The 21,455-nt window shown below is 36.3% G+C and overlaps 1 protein-coding gene across 1 annotated transcript; it reads left to right on the forward strand.

Annotated features, from left to right (window-relative positions):
* The first annotated feature begins 11,291 nt into the window (after positions 1–11,291).
* Positions 11,292–14,933, forward strand: mrps16 (mitochondrial ribosomal protein S16). Its single transcript, XM_085456930.1, has 4 exons — positions 11,292–11,464; positions 11,647–11,677; positions 13,662–13,928; positions 14,377–14,933. The coding sequence occupies exons 2-4, from the start codon at positions 11,665–11,667 to the stop codon at positions 14,508–14,510; spliced, it is 414 nt and encodes a 137-aa protein (XP_085313056.1). The 5' UTR covers positions 11,292–11,464; positions 11,647–11,664; the 3' UTR covers positions 14,511–14,933.
* Positions 14,934–21,455: the final 6,522 nt, after the last annotated feature.

Genomic DNA, 21,455 nt, shown 5'->3' on the forward strand with positions numbered 1-21,455 from the left:
AATAAGTAACGGTTCATAGATTTAGATCTTACACACAAAACATAACAAAGTTTTAGAAAAGTAATCTGAACTTTTAATAAAAATATATATAAAGTAAAATAAATAAAATATCAGCCACCTATTTAAAAAAAAACATTTGTTGCCATTCATAAATATAAAATCTGGGTTATTATCTCACAATTTCTACTTAGCAATATACTATTTCACAATATTTTCTCAGTACTGAATGATTGTTTTCAGAAGTCTGGTAAATTGATAATAATAACCCGAACCTTTGATGCCTCACAAAAAAATGTTTTAAGTGGCGTAAACAAGCTTCCATACATTCTGTTCTTCTTTTTTTTGAATAACCTTACATCTGCACAAATACTCAGTACATGAACTCACTTTGTTAAATAAACTGCAACCCATAACATACAAAAAGGAAGTTGTTCATTGCATGAATATTGAATATTTTTACTACCACCATGTCTCCAATTCATGGTTTACTTCCACTGCGAGGCTCAAGGCTCTGGGGGTGGGGGGGTGGGGTCTTAATGAAACAGCGTGCTGCTTTGAGAGAGCTACACTTCCACTACTGCCTTGTTAACTTGAAACATTTTCACAGCAGAGTTATCCAAATGTGTAATCACTTCCTTATGGGAATTATTTTATCAGGATAGAGAGAGTATAAAATGCCTTCTAAGGAGGAGACTGGTGAAAAGCTTACGATGTGTTGTAACTGTAATTAAAGAAAGCTGATGTGAGATATTCATCTCATTATGTGTGGCACGGGGGAGGAGCTGTGAACAGGCATGTAGGGTCTGACAAGGTGACATTTGGTTAATAAGGAGAGCAAGGAGGCAGCGATTCTTTAAACTCATTCAGAACAAATTAGCCAACATGTGAACTCAGTCTCATCCTGGCTCGATACAAACCGTGCATAGTGTGTATAAAAAATAAAGAGACATGGTGAAACAGTGAAAGGTAAAAAGTAAGCCAGTGAGTTTGGAAAAACAAATTTGGAAAAGAAAAACAGAAATAAATGTACAATCATGAAATAGCTATAGTGTGCAGAAGCCTTTTGTCTTTTGGAAATAGTCTTTTAAAGAAAAATTAACTCCCATCTTTGGAGGTTAAGAAGATTTTAGTGATAAGAACAAGGGGAAAAAAATCTGTTAAAGCTGAAAAATTTTGCTTCACTTCTCTACAAAATCACTCTTTAGTTGATCTGTCTCTTATCTGGTCCAATAAACAGCCTCCTTTTGGGGCAAGACAAAAAAAGTTGCTATGTGCTGCTTTAGAGCAAAAAGATATCAAACAACATCCTTTCCCTTCCTTGTTCCTCTCCATGCACTCACTCCGCGCTCACACACAATGTGTGGCAGGCTCAGAGGAAAAACAACATGTGTTACGTTGACATCTAAGTCTGGCGCCTGAATTATGAGTCATGGAGAAATCTATAACTCAACTGATGATCAAACACGGCTAAAGGCCACTTAGAGGGGGCAAGTCTCTGTGGATTTACAGAGATCAGAGGACTTGGCAAGTGAGAAACAAAAGACGGTCCACCCTTGGTAAAAATAAGGCAACGCAATCAGATTTGACCAAGTTTTGAAGAACTGAAAGTGCGTGTTGCCGTCTTGTTGCAGCAGAATCAGCTGACTGATTGCTTCTGTGGAAATTAGTGGGGTTTGCAGGTGACATCACACAAACGGGCGGTCTCAGCTGGATGGGTGCAGGTGGGTGCAAGGGTAGAAGCAGCAGGCTGGGGTTTGATCTGTGGCAGAGTGGGTGACATCCTGTCACTGCTCATTATAGTGTGAATTCTGTTTATCTTCTGTAACACCTTCACTTGGCACCAACAGCAAATCTAGTGATGTGACACAGTAGATAGAGGTCTGGAATAGAGAGAAAGGAGTCCAAAACTAGTCTGATGGGTGGAGATAGTGCACAAAGACACACAATATAAAGTGATGAAATAAGAGGAATCTCACAACCAGGAAGCAACTGGAGACAAATAAGCATAAAATACAAGGCACATGATGAAGCTCTGATGATAACTGTTGTCTCCTCAAAGCCTCAGAAAGTTCAACAGTGCTCCTTTATCCCTCTTAGACAATATGTTAGGAGACCTGTTGTCTTCATATCCCGAGGCTCTTATCGCCCCACAGCAGAGCCCACCTGCCCTCTTCTGTTTAACGCAACAGACAACCAATAAAGGAGTCCTCTCTGTTTTACTGTCAAACGAAATCACACTTCCATTTCGAATACACCCGTTTCTTTAACATCTGTTTATGTAAGGATGTTGCGAGAGTTTAATGCGATGCCTGCTACTCTGAGTTTTGCATAAACAAGGTACCATGTCATAGCCAACCGCTGATCTCATGTCTTTGATCATTTGCCTCAGACCTGCACAAACGCATTGAGATAATGCAACATTTTAAATGGTGTATAACTTGTCATGGCCGCCTACGATGTCCCTAAGATAAGGCTGCTCTTGGTTTAGTGTCAGTATCCTCGGAGAAGGGCATTTTTACAGTTGCACACTGAAAAATCTCTGCGTTGCTACTGGGTGTTCAATAAACAGGTTACACAAACACCTAAATGTGGAAGATCACAGACGAACAGATTTCCCTGAAGCATGCGTGAACATGTCTGCTACTAAATCAGTCAACTGGCATTTTGGAATAATTTGTCCTTGATGATATTCGTCACTTGCCTCAAAATCCCTTCAAAGGTTTGACTAGAACACATCCAGAGGGGCTTTTCTATTGATTAGAAAGTTGTTTATTGATCTAATTAAACTAAAATTCACTTTTTCGAGCTGAAACTAAATTAATTTGTGATCTGTCCAGCACATTAAATGTAAGGGAAATCTCATAAGAACTACTGTTTGATCGATCCCAACAGGCGGATGATTAAAAATGTAAAAACAAGAAATGCAGACACTAAAAAGGTGCTACAGCTCTCTTTTCATGTTGTAATAACAACACTGGACAGGAAAAGTACTCTTAAACCTTCAGTGAGTTTGCTGTAAAGGAATACTGTGGGTTGCTGGCATCATTTCATTACAGTGGCCAGTGTTACAATCCATTTTACACGACCAGAAATGCTCTGTGTGTGTTGTACTTCTGTGTGTGTGAGTGAGTGTGTGTGTGTGGCATGTGATAGGACCAAAAAGCTTGGGTATCACGCTCTGATGTGCATGCCAAATCCACTTGTCCTCTCACACAACCTACCAGTGTGGCTCTGCCGTTTCAGCTCTGCCAACCGAGGTCCGGGGAGAGCAGCAGCACAGGAAGCAGGTCATGACCTGTTATAGCAGAAATCACAATGTGATGTGCTGACTGAATATGTAACATTATCTTCAATCAGCCGTATCCATTTCCAGTGGCTGTTTTATAATGTAAATATAACCGTTGATTAAGTCGTCTTTTTGTATCTTAATAAGCTAAAGCATATCCATTAAAGTAAATGTTCACAGTTTTTACCCTGTTGCCATTGTGCATGCACAATAGGACTCTACAAAAGACAAGTAGCAAAAAATATGTGTGTCTTTCCAAGATATGACCACAGAAATAAAAAAAGGAAGTAAAAATGTTAATTAAAGAAGTACTCTCAGCGATTTAGGGATGTATGCTCCAGATGTGCTTGCTGGATCAGGTCTGTGCTGCAGAATTATTCACTTTCTTTACTGAAATAAAACCATATAATGTAAATGTAAAGATTCTTAACAGATAAAAACTGTTAGGAAAATATATTATGTGATATCAAATTAGTTTGTAGTCATCACTCTTTAATAAATAAAATGTTTTAGTATTATAGCAATTTAAGATGAAGCTAATTATAAATATATAATGCATATCGAGTGTTTAGTCTGTAACAATCCCTCATATGCAGTATATATACATAATCTGATTCTCTACTGCAACTATATTTTTCATAGTAGGTAAAACAAACAATATCCTATGTGTTACTTTTCTACAATCAGCGTTTACTCTGACAGAGCCACTTGGTCTAAATATGATGTTAAGGCCATCAAAAAGCAATTTTCTCACTGGAAACTGAAAATTTTTTTTGTCTATTCATATTTCTTCTACATGGCCACAAGGCCAAAGTTTATTTTTATTTTGCACAAGACTGCCTATGAGAAATAAGCTTTGAGAAATTGTCTTGGTGAAAGCGGATGTTTACAATGAGCTGATCATGCAGGCATACACTGGATAGTACATGATTATCCTGCAATTTTTCTGTTTGTGAAATGTCTTCAATTCTGTTAAAATAATAATAAATAAATAGGAAATAAAAATGTGTCTCGAAGTCTCAGTCTGTAGCTTATTGATCGAAACTGGTGTTATCAGTGCCCAAATGAGTTAACATATCACCTTATTTTACATGATTTCTTTTTTAGTTCCATCTACCCACTTTCTTTCCACATTATCCAATTAAGGGTCACAGAGGGGATGGAACCTATAGCTACTATAGGGCGAGAGGCGGGGTACATGCTGTACAGGTCACCAGTCAGTCGGTTAGGGAGACAAAATCTTTTACCCTGACTGCATGTTTTTGCAGTCAGGGAAGTGAGAGACAACCCAGTGAGACCACGGGGAAAACATGAAATTTTTTTTAGAAGTTTTTAGACTTTAAATAAGAGAAATAATGCTACATGTCCCTTTTGATTTCAGTTAAAGTGGTATTAAAGTGGTAATAATTCTACTCACGCTGTATCAGTTAAACATTAATTCACCTCTAAAGAAAATTACATAAACATGCAATATGTTAACTGAACTCTGAATCAGCGTTAGTGTCTTCTTATTGCACATTATTTATTTTTTAAAATTACATTTATAAGTATAGTGTCCCGCTGCCATTTTAGGTTGTAACAAGCAACTAGTTAACTTCACAAATTCAGTAGTATAATTACTGACTTTTAAAAAAAAAAACTTTTACCTTGTGCTAAACCTCTATACTGAATAAATTAATGTTAGCTTGAATTTCCAACCAAAGTTTTCTCTCCATCTGTACGTCTATGTGAACATAGACTACACACAACTCACTGCACTCATAGTGTCACAGGCTTGTCACAGGTTTGTTGCAGATTTACATAAACGTAAATATAAATGAAACACAACCTGAACAACTGCACCAAGAACTCTCAGTCTGACAAAATACACATCATATTTCAACTTATGTTCATATAGTTTTCTCCTAAAAACTTCAAATCTCACTGACACATCCACCAAGCTTGTTGCAATAGTAACAGACAACTGAACAAAACAGCAAACAACCAGTTGTTGGCTATCATCCCCTTCCTCTTGTTTTCTGCGACCAACTTGTAACAGTCTCCTGAGCTTGATTGGGGATTTAGGGTCGAATCTTAGTGTCTGTTTGCTTAGCTATTTGCCTATGCAGAGAAGTGGATTGCGTAAATTCATTCTAAACGAGCAATGAACAACAACCAATGACAGAGATGCACTTGTGTGACCCAGCACAAAGCGCTGACACTGCTGATATTACACGTAGATGGAATGATGATTGGTTGGTCCCCACAAAGAGTAGGTAGCAATAAAAACTAAGATAAAAGTGACAGACAAAAAGCACCAAAAATGCCTGCAACAGCAAACCAAACAGAATAGCCCGTGTTTGACAACACACACATCCAACATGCACAGGTGGGTCTACAACGCTCTGCGTAGCACCTACAGACAAGTACTACACCATCAGGTGCTTGACTCTCCACATATAAACTCTTTAATTTCAGGATCTTGAAAAGAAAGCGATTGGACTTCTTTAAGTTTCTTGGAAATGTTTCACCTCTCCCCTGAGAAGCATCTTTAGCATTAAAACTGAAAAAGGAAGGAAAAACTCCCTTTTAACAGGAAGAAACCTCCGGCAGAACCCAGAACTAAAAAACAAACTGCAGGACAGAGAGCTGGAGTTTAATAACTGCTAATGATTAAATACAGTAGTGGTGTTTAAACACAGAGAGCAAAAAGAGACGATTGCAGAAGAAAAAGTACATCATGGGAAGTTCCCTGCAGCCTAGGCCTATTGGAGTGTAACTAAGGGATGATTCAGGGTCACTTGATCCAGCCCAAACTATAAGCTTTATCAAAAAGGAAAGATTTAAGCCTAATCTTAAAAGTAAAGAGAGTCTGTCTCCCAAATTCAAACTGGGAACTGGTTCCATAGAAGAGAGGCCTTATAGCTGAAAGCTCTGCCTCCCATTCTACTTTAGAAACCCTATAAACCACAAATAAGCCAGCAGTCTATGGCATTTTATGGCATGGATGTCAGATGGAAACCCATCATAAAGCATAAGAAAGTTATGCAGTGAAAACATATGTTAAAATAACAATAAAAAAAAATCATCCAAAACAGGAAAGAGCCAGAATCTCAAAACGCTCTGGCTAGTACAATTTCTAACATTTACATAACTTAATCTACATAATAGTTTTAAAATGTTGGGCTTGTGTTGGGCCAAATCAAAATGATTGCAATAAAGTCCAAGTCAAAATATGTTTTACACTCTTCTTTGCTTTGCATAAAAAGGAAGCCAGGGCATCATTTTGGAGCGAATGTAATTGTATTAGAAAACATTTAGTGAGAACATTAATGAACGATAAACCCTAGAATTAGGGGTACACCCTATTTTTCACAAGAAACAAGTTGTGCTTTACTTGGAACATTCAACACTTTATTGACTTAGGCAGACAAACACATTCCCCTCAATTTCAAAGAACACAGAACATCTTTTCTTTAATCTGTGGCTGTGACAGTTAACAAATATTAGAAAAAAGAAACAGAAAATGAAAAGGTCTCTTTGTTAGTGAAGATATAAGCAATGCGTCCTTTTTGCATGCAATCACAATTAGTCTCAGCACAACCATCTGAAAGATCCTTCCAGAAAAAAGAGATCACTTGACCCCCCATGTGTGACCAAATCATGTCTTTCCATTAGGTGCTCTCTGCAACCATAGCATCTATCTCCGCTCAAGAAGGACACAGATGCTTAAAAAAGCAGAGGAAATCACAAAGAGCTGACAGTCTAGAAGTCACACGGTGCTTGTGATTCAAAAGGTCCATTATTCTGACTAACCACACTGATGAATCTTATGAATATGAACGTAAAACTGCCGAGTTTAAAATATTATTCTTAACTTAAGTTACATGCACATTTGCTTTAATGCTCATTAGGGTCAGCATAACATGCACACTATTAATTTGCTTTAACACGAGAAGCTGCTGCATCTGTCTCCTTCAAAATACCTCCACCTCAAGATAATACTCCATACTTTAAATTACGACCTATGTCAAACACCAGCTAGAGAACAAAGAGGGAACTAAGTTTCTTTGAATGTCCCTCCAGCACATTAGTAGTCTTAAAAAGAAACCTGACACAAAGTCAGGAAAATAAAGGACCTATGAGGTATCCTAGACGGTAAGATTAGGTCATGCTTACTGATTAAAACACGTCTATCCAGCTATATTTTGTTCTAAAAATATTTTTTCTTCCTATTAACATGCAATATTTGTTTACGTTAGGGATGTGAAGAAAATATGATGAAAATGTTCGTTACAGCTGTTGACTTTACTTCTCAACATTGTTTAACAGGCAAGAAATGAAAAATTGACATCTGCAGTGTCTTTTCACCTCTTATTCTAACATAAAGAACTCTCCTGGCTTATCTTGTCATGTGGTTCATGACCGGTTCTGGACTGGCTCTGTGAGTTTTCTTATGCAAACCCAAATGACATTTAACTGAATAGGGGAGTAAAACTGAAGAACCCCAAGATCAATCAAGATTTACACACCTCTGTTGCTTGTGAAGCTCGCACACAAGAATTTCCCTCGCGTGTACTGTACCAGTGTACCTGCACAGGTGATGTGACAATAAAAGTGATTTGATTTGATTTGAGATTTATTCTTCTCCTTTTATGCACATTTTCAATTTCACATTTTCAGGTTTAACAAAATATACAGGGAAAAAAACACTGCAGTGCTTTGACTATAAATATAGAAAAGACGGCCATCTTTCTAAGATGTATAACATGTCATTGATTGTATCTGACAGTTTCAAGGAGGGACCTGATTGCAACAGAAGGTAGTCTTAGTGTCTTTCAGCAAATAAGTCTACCTTTAAGCAGTTCTGGATTCAGTTGAATACTTAAACAGATTTTGGGAGTACTTGCTTGCAAAGATGTACATGGGAATTCTGATATTTGTCCCTTAAAGTGAAGTCTAAAGCCATTTGTCTTCAGTAGTACACACCCTAACCATCCATATCACATATGGAATGCAACTACTGATACTTAGTTGACTCATTTTACATTCTCACTGGTATATAAGCCTAGGCTTATCTTACTGTTGTGTACACTAGAGAATGTAAAAACAAGGTGTTGCTATAGCAATGATGTCATGATATGACTTTTTCATATCACTAAATCAAACAACCTTAATATTGAAATGATAACATCACACAGTTGCTCCATCATGTGAATCTCCCATTCTGCCACATCCCATAGGTGCTCTATTAGATTGAGATCTGGTGACTGTGGAGGCCATTTGAGTGCAGTAAACTCAATGTCATGTTCAAGAAAACTCACCAGCCATCACTGAATAATTTCTCTTTTTAAGGACAATTCTCTGTAAACCCTAAAGATGGTTTGTGTGGGAAAATCCCAGCAGATCAGTAATTTATGGAATACTCAGACCAGCCCATCTGGCATTAAAAAATGCCATCATGTTCAAAGTCACTTAAATCACCTTTCTTCTAACTCAATTTGAATTTCAGCAGGTTTTTCTGTCATGTGATTGGCTATTTGCATTAACAAGCAATTGAACAAGTGTGTCTATTTCAGTGGTGGGTGAATGTCTATCCGGTCCAGTACTGGAAATTTGTCTTTGAGTGTGAGACATTTAGTGAATAAAGTTGAAATGTAAAAATCACCTAGTACTGTAGTGTTTCAAATAGTCAAAAACATTCTAGTCTGAGGTTATAAATTAAGATTGATTTTTCAAATTTTTCTAGTCATGTAAACAATTATGCCAAAAGATGTATCCTGTTATATTGCATAGAGAGGAAAGCATGCTTTTTTTTTGCAACTCTAATGTAAATATTGCCTATATATTGCACTTAAAGGCAGGCGCTTTTGTAAAGGACACAACGTGAAAGCTAAGTTTTGAGTACACTAGTAGGGTCTTCCCCATAATCAAATTAAATCCAGACATGTATGGCTTAAACAACTGGAGCAGCCTCTTTCATTTAAAGCAGACTCCTCTTGCTTTCTTCTTAGAAAAATATCTGGTCATCTGAGCGTCTCTAACTGAACTGTCACAGATGATTAGAGGACGAACAACTCGTCTTGGTATCCCAAAGAGCATGGGGTCCTCACGAGAGAGTGAGCCACAACTAGAATCAATGTCACCGTTCAGATAATCACGCATTGCCGATTCACCATGTAAGATGCATTTTGTTTGCTGCCTAACTGTGTAAAGCCTCTATTCATATTCAGATTCTTACACAGAAGGAAAAAACACATGGTCACTCAGTAATGATCCAAATTCCAATGATGTGTGTTGACAAGAAAGGGTTTTAAGTGTTGAAATTATTTCTGTGACAAACCAAAATCACAAAATTTTCAAATCTTTTTAAACTAATATGCTTGAAATCTTGTTATTCTGTCAAATTAAAGAATTAGGGGTTATGATAATTATAAATTAAGTCAGTTATATACGTTTTCAACACAGTATACCATTAAATGCTTTTCATTTTTGGAACTCTGGAGAGCATTGTCTTTATTTACTTGTAAAATATTTTGCAGCATACACAGATGTAATGCTTCATGGATGAATGATTCCTAGTTTTGATTCATTCTTGTACAAGTGATTTTTTGAGAGCAAAATGTGGCATATAAACAATTAAAAAAACAAGCAAATGAAAAACATATTCTTGAGTAACATCTCTTTTAACCGATTGCGGGCTCTGAGTGATCCAGCAATAGTTGGACATTTGCAGAATTACAAACAAGGGCCCATCTCTTTTTGTGTGTCTTTGGTGACCTCTCCTCACATGTGTGTCACACACACTCACAGAAAAACAAGGCTTACACAACAGGAGTGTGAAATCACCATGTTCCGAGACCAGCAGTGGCGGGGGAGCAGTTGGGCGATGAGTAGCCAGAAAACTTGGGACACGTCAGGCAAAGCAATGACCCCCCCCCCACCAAATTCATGATCACTCTCAGGAACTCTGCCAAACTCATTTGAAACTCAAAGTGCTGCTCATGCAAGATGTGTTAAGTGGAAATTACAGGCAGGATGAGAAGAATTACATGACTCGCAATGATGTTGCACCCAGAGAGTGTTACTTTGAGTGATAGATGATAATATTTACCAACTCATAATCATAAATGAAATGGCTGGTATTGTCAATATTCATTCAGGTTCAATTGGGTATTCATTTAGGTGTATTCACAGTTGATGTAGGCCTATTCATCCCCTGAATAGAATGAATATAATTAATACAGAGCACGAAGCTCTAAAATCTGTGTTTTATTTATTGATAAAATCAGCAAAAGCACTGAGAATTTGAGTACTCTCCCTGAGTACAATTTTGTGGTCATTTTTTGGTTCCATTGAATTACACTTTACATTTGTAGTCCCTGTAATTTAGAATCAGAATCATAATATCTTTATTGTAGAAATTATGTGCCAGTGCTGCGGCATTGAAAAAAAAAAATAGACAAAAATGAATATAACTATAAGGAAGAGAAAAAAGGACATATAAAAAGGGTAAAAAAAAAAATACATAAAATAATGAACACACTACCATCTATTGCAATTAACGAGCAAGGTGGTATTTAATATCCTGATGGCTGTGAGAGTAATATTGTACTGTTTGAAAGTTGTAAGATGCAAAATGGACAATGTTTAGAAAATAATTGTTAAAAAATAAATATATATTGGCTTGAATAAGCAATGTGATGTATGTTTTATGTCTGATGTCTACTTTTACTGTCATAAGGATTATTACGACTTCTGCCTCTCCCTGAAGTGCCTCGGTCCTAAATGACCTGCATTATAAACATTCGTGGATGTGTAATTACTTACATTGCCGTTCTAGAGGCACTTCACAGGCTGTCTTTTCTCCAGAATGACTCAGGAAATACTGCAGTTTGATACATGAACTCCCCTACTAACTTTAGTTTTCTTGCACAGATTAATAGCTGGTGCGGGCCTTCTGTAGACGGTGGTTCAGCGGACAGCAATGCCACTCCGCCATCTAGCGTCCCGGGGATGAAATTACGCCGCCGTACGTAACTTCCTTTTAAAACATGGCGGCGCCCTAAAGGAAAGTCACACTGTCTCTCCGGGGGAAAACATACGCTTCTTATCGTTTAATACATCATCTGTGCAAGGAGTTAAAAAGCGGCGGCATCTGAAAAGATTTGTCTTTACGTCCTACACGCGTCCTCTGAGGTAATTTTTGCTTATTTTTATTTTTCAAACCCATCGCTCTTAAAACGGGAGAGCCTGTGCAAAGTCAGGTTTTCTTCGGATGTGGTTTAATTATATTTTTCAGGATTATTAACAGTCATGTGTTATTTATAAAATATAGCTATTTACACTTTGTTTTAAATGTGACTCTTTGCCTATTGCAGGATATTTCCGCAGACACCATGGTACATTTATGTGAGTATCCAAGTCTTAACAGGCTTCCCCCCCAATTGTTGTGGTCAGTATGAACTCGACCCTATAATTCTCACCATCATACCTTTTTTTTTCTTTTTAGGTATACGGCTTATTAATGCAAATCTCTAATGTGCCAATCACATGGCAGAAACTCTATCCATGTGGGCATATACCCATATGGAAAAGATATATATAAATCTTATAAAGTTTGTATCTGTCTTGTGTGAAACTTGTATGAAAAGCATACAAGAGTGAAAACACACATAAGATCCCTTGAAAAATTATATAAATGAAACTTGTATGTTTTGAATATGTACTAAAACAATATATGAAAGTAATGAGAAAGTGGCCACTTTCATGAGTAAATCATATAAGCCTTATATGATTCACTATATGAAGCAGGCCCTATCTTATGCGAGTCTTTTATAAGTTTTTACTGTTTATTTTCCATATGGGTAGACCTGTTCAAACCGAGCATCAGAATGTGGAAGAATGTGGCATAGGTGTTGGTGCCAGATGGGCTGGTCTGAATATTTTGGGGGGGGAGAACATGTAGGAGAACGTGTGTAATGTAAAACACGTTGAACCTTGAAGCAGATGGGCCAGAGCAGCAGCAGATCACACTGATTCCCATTTACTCTTAGCTAAGAACAGGAATCTGAAGCTACACTTCACATGGACTCACCAAAATTGGAAAATAGAAGATCTGGGCTCAGAATTTGTTGTAAACAACATGCAAACATGGATCCATCCTGCCTTGTACCAATGGCTGTTGGTGATGGTGGAATTGTATGGGAGACATTTTCTCAGCTCATTTTCAGGCCCCTTTGTACTAATTGAGCATAATTTAAATGCCAGTGTACCTGAACATTGTTGTTGATCGTGTCCATCCCTTTAAGACCACAGTGTACCCATCTTCTGATTGCTCAGACTCACTTTGGGGCAAAGCTCAGATCCTCTCAAACTAGTTTCTTGAGCATGACAATGAGTTCATTGTTTGGTAAATTTGCGCAATTTGCGTCATAGATTACACTTTTATCAGCTGCAAAAAAGATAAAAAGTAACGAAAGAAAAGTTACACAAAGTCTTAGAAAACTATACAAACTACAACTGCAAAACTGAGTAGTGCAATTAGTGTAACACAATTGCTTAAGTTCAAAATTATTTTGACAGCATACCAGTATGTGTCTTTTTTTTTTTTTTTTTTGTAAATATCACGCTTATTGTCAGAGTATATGAGAACATTACACTTTTTAGTTGGCAGCATGCTGTCATGGTGGTTAGCACTGTTGTCTCACAGCAAGAATATCCTAAGTTTCTGTGTCCACGTGTTTGAGTGGGTTCTCTCTGGGTATGCCGACTTCCTCCCACAGTCCAAAGACATGCACTTAGTGGGGTTGATTAAATGCAAGTAAAGTCATGCAAAGGTTATTAATATGAATTATGCTAAGAAACAAAAATCATGGTTTACTGTTCAATTCTTCTTCTTTTTCCTTCAAACAATTAGAAATTATTAGAAACAATTAGAATGATTAAAATTTATGTAAAATGCATAAAGAACTAAATCCTTTCACATGAGAAGCAATACTGGGCTATATTTGCCTCTAAAACAGGTTAATCTTAGTTAGAACATTTAATATAAGTAGAGTTTATGTGCAGGGCAGAAGCAGGGATTGTTTCACGAAAAAGGGGAAAAGCAACGGATTCAACAAAACCTGAATACATAACAAAAATAAAATGCAAGAGAACTTTTCAAATTTGGTCTTCCCATTGCTTCATATTGTTTAAGAAAGTAATTTTGTTTAAAGCAGCAAAGATGTTGACAACAGTGGGTGCTAAGTAAGATTTTAATGTGTTTCTGTATTTGGTAGTTGAATGCCTATAATAGTATAACATATACTTACATATATGGGTATGTAACAATTAAAGAAAGTCATGTTTTCCTGTCTTTGACAATGCTTTTGATGCTTATTTTCTTCTTTAGCATCACTCCTACTAAAGAAGTACCACGGAGGTCACGTTGTGATTCGATTCGCTCTTGCGGGCCACAAACAGGCTAACAGACCATTTTATCGCATTGTGGCAGCTTACAACAAAAGGGCAAGAGATGGTAAATATATTGAGCAGCTGGGTTCCTACGACCCGCTTCCGAACATCTACAACGAGAAACTTGTCAGTTTCAATTTCGACCGAATCAAGTATTGGATTGGATGTGGAGCACACCCTACAAAGCCGGTTGCCAAACTCCTGGGTGTGTATTTGCTGCATAAACGTGTTCTTTTGAAGTCTTCATCATTGGGAAATTTTATTGTCATTCTGTTCCTGAGAACTGGTTTACGCCTGATTTTTTTTTTTGTAGGCATCTACACCTATTAGACAATATTTATTTAGCATTTTATTACTTTTTCTTCACCAGGTTTTGTAATCTTTAATTGCTTTGCACACACTCTAAATTACGACTTTTGCACTGTGATGTGTTTGCTGTGCCCTCAGATGACATTAGCATCAATAGATTGTAAATTCCTACTGAAAACACAAAGTGAAAATTGTCAGTATTTAGATAATACTATCTCTTTTTTATTATCCTTTTTTTAGTCATTATCCTTAAGTTAAAGAAGATGTTAGGATATTTACCTGTCTCCTCTGTATTGTTTGAAATACTTATTGTGAATGTTGTCGTCTTCACCTATCTTTTGTAGGGTTGGCCGGATTTTTCCCTCTTCACCCCATGACAATAACAGAGGCAGAGCGCCGAGGAGCCCAAATGGAGACAGAAACAGAAACAGAGGAATCTCTGAAAGAGGGACAGAAGCAGGCTGATGTTGAGAGTTAAAGCTGTGGACTTTGCGTGACCATCCAGTTGCCACAATTATTTTGAAAAATAACTCACTAATTTGACTTGCTGTGTGAACTGTTCATGAAAACTCAAAATATGTCATATTGTAGTTTTGGCTCTGTCAGTAGCTTCTTCATGTGATTAATTTTTGATCAGATGCTTCATAAAATTGCATCTTTTTCTTTAATACAGTTATATAATTTTAGACAGCAGCAGTTTGCATATGGTGTTTTATGAGACCTAATTAAAGTATTTCAATATAACTGCGTCTGTTTGGGGTTTAGTTGCAGATTGTATTTATTATCCTGTGTCTTAACGAAGGCCTTTATTGCTTATTCACGCTAACAAAGCATTTTTAATGAATATCAGTTTGTTTTGTTTACTTTGAAATGGATTCATAAATATTGAAATCATTCCATCCTTCTTTGGTCAGTGTTCATTCTTCTTTTCTCATCCTTTGTGTATTTGAATCTGCACACAATCAGTTGTATCAAATAGAAAGTAATAAAAAAAAAAAAAAAAGGGTGCGTTTGTTAGTATGATCACTGCCGGAGTTTAATTGATAATTCTCCACCCCTGTGTTTGCTGACTGTGTCATGACACTTTATGGCTTGGGACACATGTCACGTAAAGCCAGGCTCTGTTTTTGGAACCACTTTGCAGCAGTCCTTTTTCTGTTTTAAATTAAACAGCATAGCAACAGTTTCTCATTCAATATTTACAGATCGAATTCAGATATCAATGGATTTATACGTGCAACACTGACTTGTATTATTACTTGCAGAGCACAGCAAAGCTCACGTTCATCATCTTTTGCGACATAAACACTCCAATTTGTAGATATAGTCACTATTCTTTGTTTTTAAAAAAAACCAAAGGACCGCCATTAATGATGTAACCGGACCAAAGTTCATAATAAGCAGTGACTTTTTTTTTTTAAAACAGCTGCTTATTCTGTGTGTCGCATGCTAAGACTTTAATGTTTTTTTTTTTTATCTTGGATTGGTCAATACTGCACCACTATGGCATGCGTCAGTCAGGCAGTGATAAGAATACTGATGTGAGTTAGTACCCACTTGACAACGCCCAGGTGACCATTTGAAAATACAGCATAAACAATTCCACAACTGAAGTATTGCGGCTTTTGATATTGCTTGACTTCCTTCAGGACTGTGGAATAAAAGTGACTTGGTTGAGCCGCAGGGCAACCCGTGTAACTTTGAATTATTGTTCTTAATTAAAACAGTTGAAACAAAAAGTGCAGTCTTCCATGACATATCAAACAAAAATATTTCTTGTTGAGTAGTGTTTCAGAAATTATTTTCTAAAAGCAAACAGAGGTGTGGACTAAATGTCTTATGACGTTAAACTCAGAAACTATTGTGTTTAATCTCATCGCAGCTTTTTTATTCTTGCTGCTATTGAGATCCATTTTTAATCATGTGGGATCATGTTTACCTTTCTATTTTTAAAAAGGCTTTATTCCGTCATTTAAACATCTTATCTATAAGTCTCATTTATAACATTTCTAAAGAGTAAAGAGTTAGTCATGCTCACCATCATGTGTTGAGTGTCAAAAGAGAATTAAAGTAACTGTTAAAAACAAGGAATATAAAAGACTAGTTGCCAAATGCATTAAAAAACGCTAATTTTAATAGCTGTTCTAATACAACAGTGCATTTCTCTTAATAATCACTTCATAACTTAAATTTACATGATGTAAGTACCATTAGTTGATTTCCTGTAAAATCCTTAAGAAAGTTAAAAAAAAGTCACATGATGGATAAACAGCGGGAATATAAACTTGCTATTCTAGAAGACACTAAACATACAGACGTCTAAAGCTTTTAGTGATCGGTGAGTCTATAAAGGTGCTAAATAAATGTGAACACATACAGTATATGCACTGATATAGTGTTACGTAAATAACACATAACTTGAAACAAGTGGGTTTTTAAAGCAAATTTAAAAGAATTTATCTTGTTAAATATTTTTCTGTCCTTTGACAGTACATAGGAACATTCATTTGAAAACAATAAGTGTATAATTAGTGACACTAAACAGTGGTTAGCAGTGTAGCATTGGCTACATCCAATACTGGTTTAAAAAGAAAGAAAGAAAAGAAAATCACATCTATCCAAACCCAGCCTCACCCACCTACACCTTGTTGATCTCACTTGAGTCAGTTTTCTGGACTTTCGAAAGTATCATATACAGGGTGTGAGTTCCAAGGAACTTCATAAATGATTGCAATGCCATACCACAGTACATAAAAAAGTTTGCTTAGGGAGGGGACAATCAGTAACTGCCTAAGCTGACCAGTTGATCACTGATGAGACATACAGTGGATCCGATACTAACAGGTAAGTGTTTATAGGGCTTGCAAGTGCTGACAGGAGCATAGCTATAAAATAACAGACAATTTAGACAGGATATTGTAAGCAGTATACTGCCAGTCTGAAAATTACACAGCATGTAACAACAGTCTGCCTACATGTATTTATGGAGTAAAAGACATTATAGAGCTTGAAATATCTCATATTTTCATGTTTGGAATTATCATCTGAATGCACAGGAAAATGACAAGGTGGACTCAGCTGCAATTCTATGGCCGGAGGAGGGATTTCACCTTTCTTATAGTACTTATTTTGGTGGTCATAGTGCTCATTGCATTATGTGTGTTTTTTGCACAAAACAAAGGTAAGTGTGAGGTTTTTTTTAAAAAGATCTATCTATCTATCTATCTATCTATCTATCTATCTATCTATCTATCTATATATATATATATATATATATATATATATATATATATATATATATATATATACTTGTTAGGCATGCTCATGGGAAATACATCTTTGCCACTGAAATGTTGTGACAATTAATTTTAGTAGTGGTAGTTCTTTGGGAATAACTGTAAATATAATTTAAAACACCAGCAAATAGAATGACTGCTTCTTGGTGTGAGCATATATTTTACTCCTTTCACAGCGGTTAAAGCTAATATGAGATAAATGGATTTCTTATTTTTAAAGAAAGAAATACAGCCAAAATATAATTTCTGTGTTTTTTGTGTTTTTCTTTTAATTTCAAGTCATTTGAATGAATATTTTATTAAATACATCTGATGAAGCTATTATTCAAAAAAATCTGTGCCACACTTGCAGATTTACAGATGCATAACTGTAAATCAATCAGACTGGAATGTATGGTTTCATGGGTTAAACTTAAATTTCATATAATAAAGAAAAAGTAGCAAGTGAAACAGACCAGAGAGTGATTGGCATATTCAGTTAAATACTGAAGAAAATGTCTGATAAGAATATAAGCATTTTATGGACATTATGTACCAGAGATAAGTAATTTCTGCACAAATCAGTGTTGGAAGAATAGTTATTCATTTGTACCACAATAAACAGTTGTAATCATGATGGAAAAAACAAATTAAATCATGGAATTCACCAAATGGTTGAACTTCCTTCAAGAAAATTTCAAGCTACTTATTAATAGACCTGCAGAACGTTGGAGTGTATTTCTGTACACATAATTCTTAATATAATGCTTTACCTGCTTTGCACTGTTTTGCGTGAATGGCCTTAAGTCGTTCTACATTACGGCTGACTCAGCCATTGTAAACAGCGGTTTTCCACTGTTTGCGTCTCTTCTGTAGTAGGTTTACTTTATTTTTTATGTTGCTGCATTGCTAGCTGATGATCAGTTGATGGGCAACTACTGTGAGGCAGAGGTGTGGACTCGAGTCACATGACTTGGACTCGAGTCAGACTCGAGTCATTAATTTTATGACTTTAGACTTGACTTGAAAAAATGTTCTAAGACTTGTGACTTGACTTGGACTTTTACACCAATGACTTGGGACTTGAATTGGACTTGAACCGGTTTACTTGAAAAGACTTGATATTTTACCCCAAATATAAAATTTAACATGCATATTATATAGAGATTGAAAATGTGACGTCATTCACGGGTAGAACCGCAAAGGATTCTGGGAACTCGTGGCAAGCGGTACTAGCGCACGCAGGCTTTCAATTGAAATCAGTCACACAGCGATAAAAAGAAACACAAAAATGTCAAGAAGCTGTTGTATTATTAACTGCAATGGCCGGTCGCATGACAGCCACGGGAAGCCGACGGGTAAAGAGATCGGTTGTTATCGGATTACGTCGTTGAAGAGAAATTGTTCGAGCCATGTTTCCGAAGTAACAAACAGGCGACGGATGGCCTGGATTGCAGCCATTCAAAGATCAAATATAACGTCCCAGAACACTCCAGCTCACAGGTTAGTCTGCTCCAAGCATTTACACGAAGGTCAGTCTGCTGTTGTAGTTAATGCGTCATTTTCATAACATAATTGGTGATATAGGTTACAAGCAAGTCTGGCGCTGAACAGAAATTGTCGCGCTATGCTCCTTTGTTTATTGTGCATAAATAGTGAATTGTCCTGACACAATATTGCGTTTCGCTTCTGTTATTATGGTACATTGACAAAAACATATACTTTTATTCACAGAATAAAACAGTTGTTTTGTATCACTAATTGTCCAGTGCGATTACAGCATACAATATTATTGTCACTGCTACATTTCTGTAAGGCGTACCAGAAATTATTTCCACTACTAATTAATTACCGTTAAGCTCAAAGGTTATATTAATAAACGGATAACGAATGTGTATTTATGAAGACTATTTGTGAGACTGGTAAACTTATGATACGTACGATGGTCTTTACTTTCTACACGGTGCATTTCAAGGTCCTGTACCCATCCGTCGGTAAACTGTACCTGGGCTTGTTGCAGTGACCGGAAGTTACTAAACTTCACGAGTGTATGCACTCACAAGAACTGTATAATTATAAATATGCATATAAATATGCTACGATGAGATAGCTGACTTCATCTAACTAGCAAATGTTGTCCAGGCTACGTTGGTGATGCAGTTTTTTTAATGTATATGATATTTTTGTCATGCGATTTTAAAGCCGGTGTTGTGCCAAAAAGTGATTGTCTGCCAAAAACTGATTTCCAGTGTTTCTGTGTATTTTTTATGTGTAATATCTTTACGTATGTTCGTAAATAGACTTCGGTGAACAGGGGATACAAAGGGGTTACATAAAGAATTAAAAAATTATCTGTTTTTTAAGTATCTTTACAACTTGTACTTACATTATAACCAATCCGGTCCTTTATCCCCACTTAAAATATTTTTACAGAACTATTGTAATATTTGCTGCCATTTCTGTTGTCCTGTTGGGCAACTTACTCTTACAAAATACATTTTTAATGTTAATGAGATTTTTTTTACTGCATAAATAAAGGTTATATAAAAGTCGCTGCCAAAAACTGATTGCGGCTTGTATCTTGCTACACGAATGTTGTTTGTGGCTCAAGATGACTTTATGTCATCCATAAGGGATGCATTTGACATATGTTTAACATATTATAGCCCAACAAGTTACTTATAGCACTTTAAATATGAGCAATCGCTTTTTGGCAAATACCGGAAATCAGTTTTTGGCAGACAATCACTTTTTGGCACAACACCGGTCCTACAACCGCATCCAAGAATAACATGCAGCTTATCTCAGAACTGTCGGTGAAAATTATTCTTGGAGCTAGGTTTAATTGAGCTGCATTTTAAAGAGGTGCAATTTCACAATTTGTGTATATTTTCTAAGTTCACTATTTTGTCATGTGTTGAGAAAAACACAGATTTAAAAATTACATGGTCTAATATTTACATTTAGCATAACTGCAACATACTTTTTTCTTTTTTTTTTTTTTAAAGACTCGAAAGGACTTGAAATTCAAAATTTCAGACTTGTGACTTGACTCGGACTTTTACACCAGTGACTTGAGACTCGACTCTGACTTGCCTGACATTACTTGAGACTTGACTTGAGACTTGAGGATAAAGACTTGAGACTTACTTGAGACTTGCAAAACAATGACTTGGTCCCACCTCTGCTGTGAGGTTACATATAATTGAGTGTAGCCATGAATTTGCCCCTATTTAAAAATTGTCTAATGGTGGAATGACCTTATCCATCCACTTAACAAAATGAAAGATTGCAATGGGGGAAGCAATTTCAGTGGTCATAGGACAAGAAGCAGGATAGGTTATAGTCTATTGCAGGGTTCACATGTATGAAAAAACAATATCTATATTCTTTAGAATTCTAAATGGTATGTGTTCAAGAATCACAATTTTAACCTCAGAATCTGAAAAGTGCTTCAGAAGTTGTTTCAAATTCACACATTCAGAAACCAATGGTAAAGAAAACAGTTGATATGTCTGATGTGATTCTACCATCAGAACTAACTCGAATTTGAACTTTATGGCTACATTGTTAGGCAGAGGATTAAATTGTCAAGTAAACAATCAAAGGACAACTTTCTCACAGTTTGAACAATGGCTGTCTCAGTTGTCATAAATCTTGACATGAATTTCCAAATGTGATGGTATTTGTTTTAAAGTGCATTGACAAATAGTTTTTTAAACACTGTCTCCTTCAACAGGATATCAAAATAAAGAAGATCAAGAAAACAAAACATTGCCACATCCACAAATTCTGGACAACTATAAGGGGAAGAGTCTCTTAAATATTAAGTTTGCAAGGAATAAAAGCATTGTTTCAGAAATTCAACTTAATAGCATAAATGTGAATCAACAAAAATCAAGCTCACTCTCTTCAGTAAGATTCACATTGGAAACCGCTAGTTTTGCTCAAACATCCCCTGAACAAAGTACTCAAACAGCTGTAACAGGCACTAGTACAACAGAGAACAAAGCAACACCTCTTGAGACTTCTGCGACAATCGGATCCGCACACCCTGAATCATCAACAACTTCTATTACAACAATGGCCCAAACAGGGACAACACAGTCTACAGAGTCTGTCCCACCAGTCACCACCAATGAAATTAC

Source organism: Copadichromis virginalis, linkage group LG5 (assembly GCF_057382275.1).
Source record: "Copadichromis virginalis isolate Kocher_CV1m ecotype Utaka linkage group LG5, C_Virginalis_male_GT1.1, whole genome shotgun sequence".
Classification (NCBI taxonomy): domain Eukaryota; kingdom Metazoa; phylum Chordata; class Actinopteri; order Cichliformes; family Cichlidae; genus Copadichromis; species Copadichromis virginalis.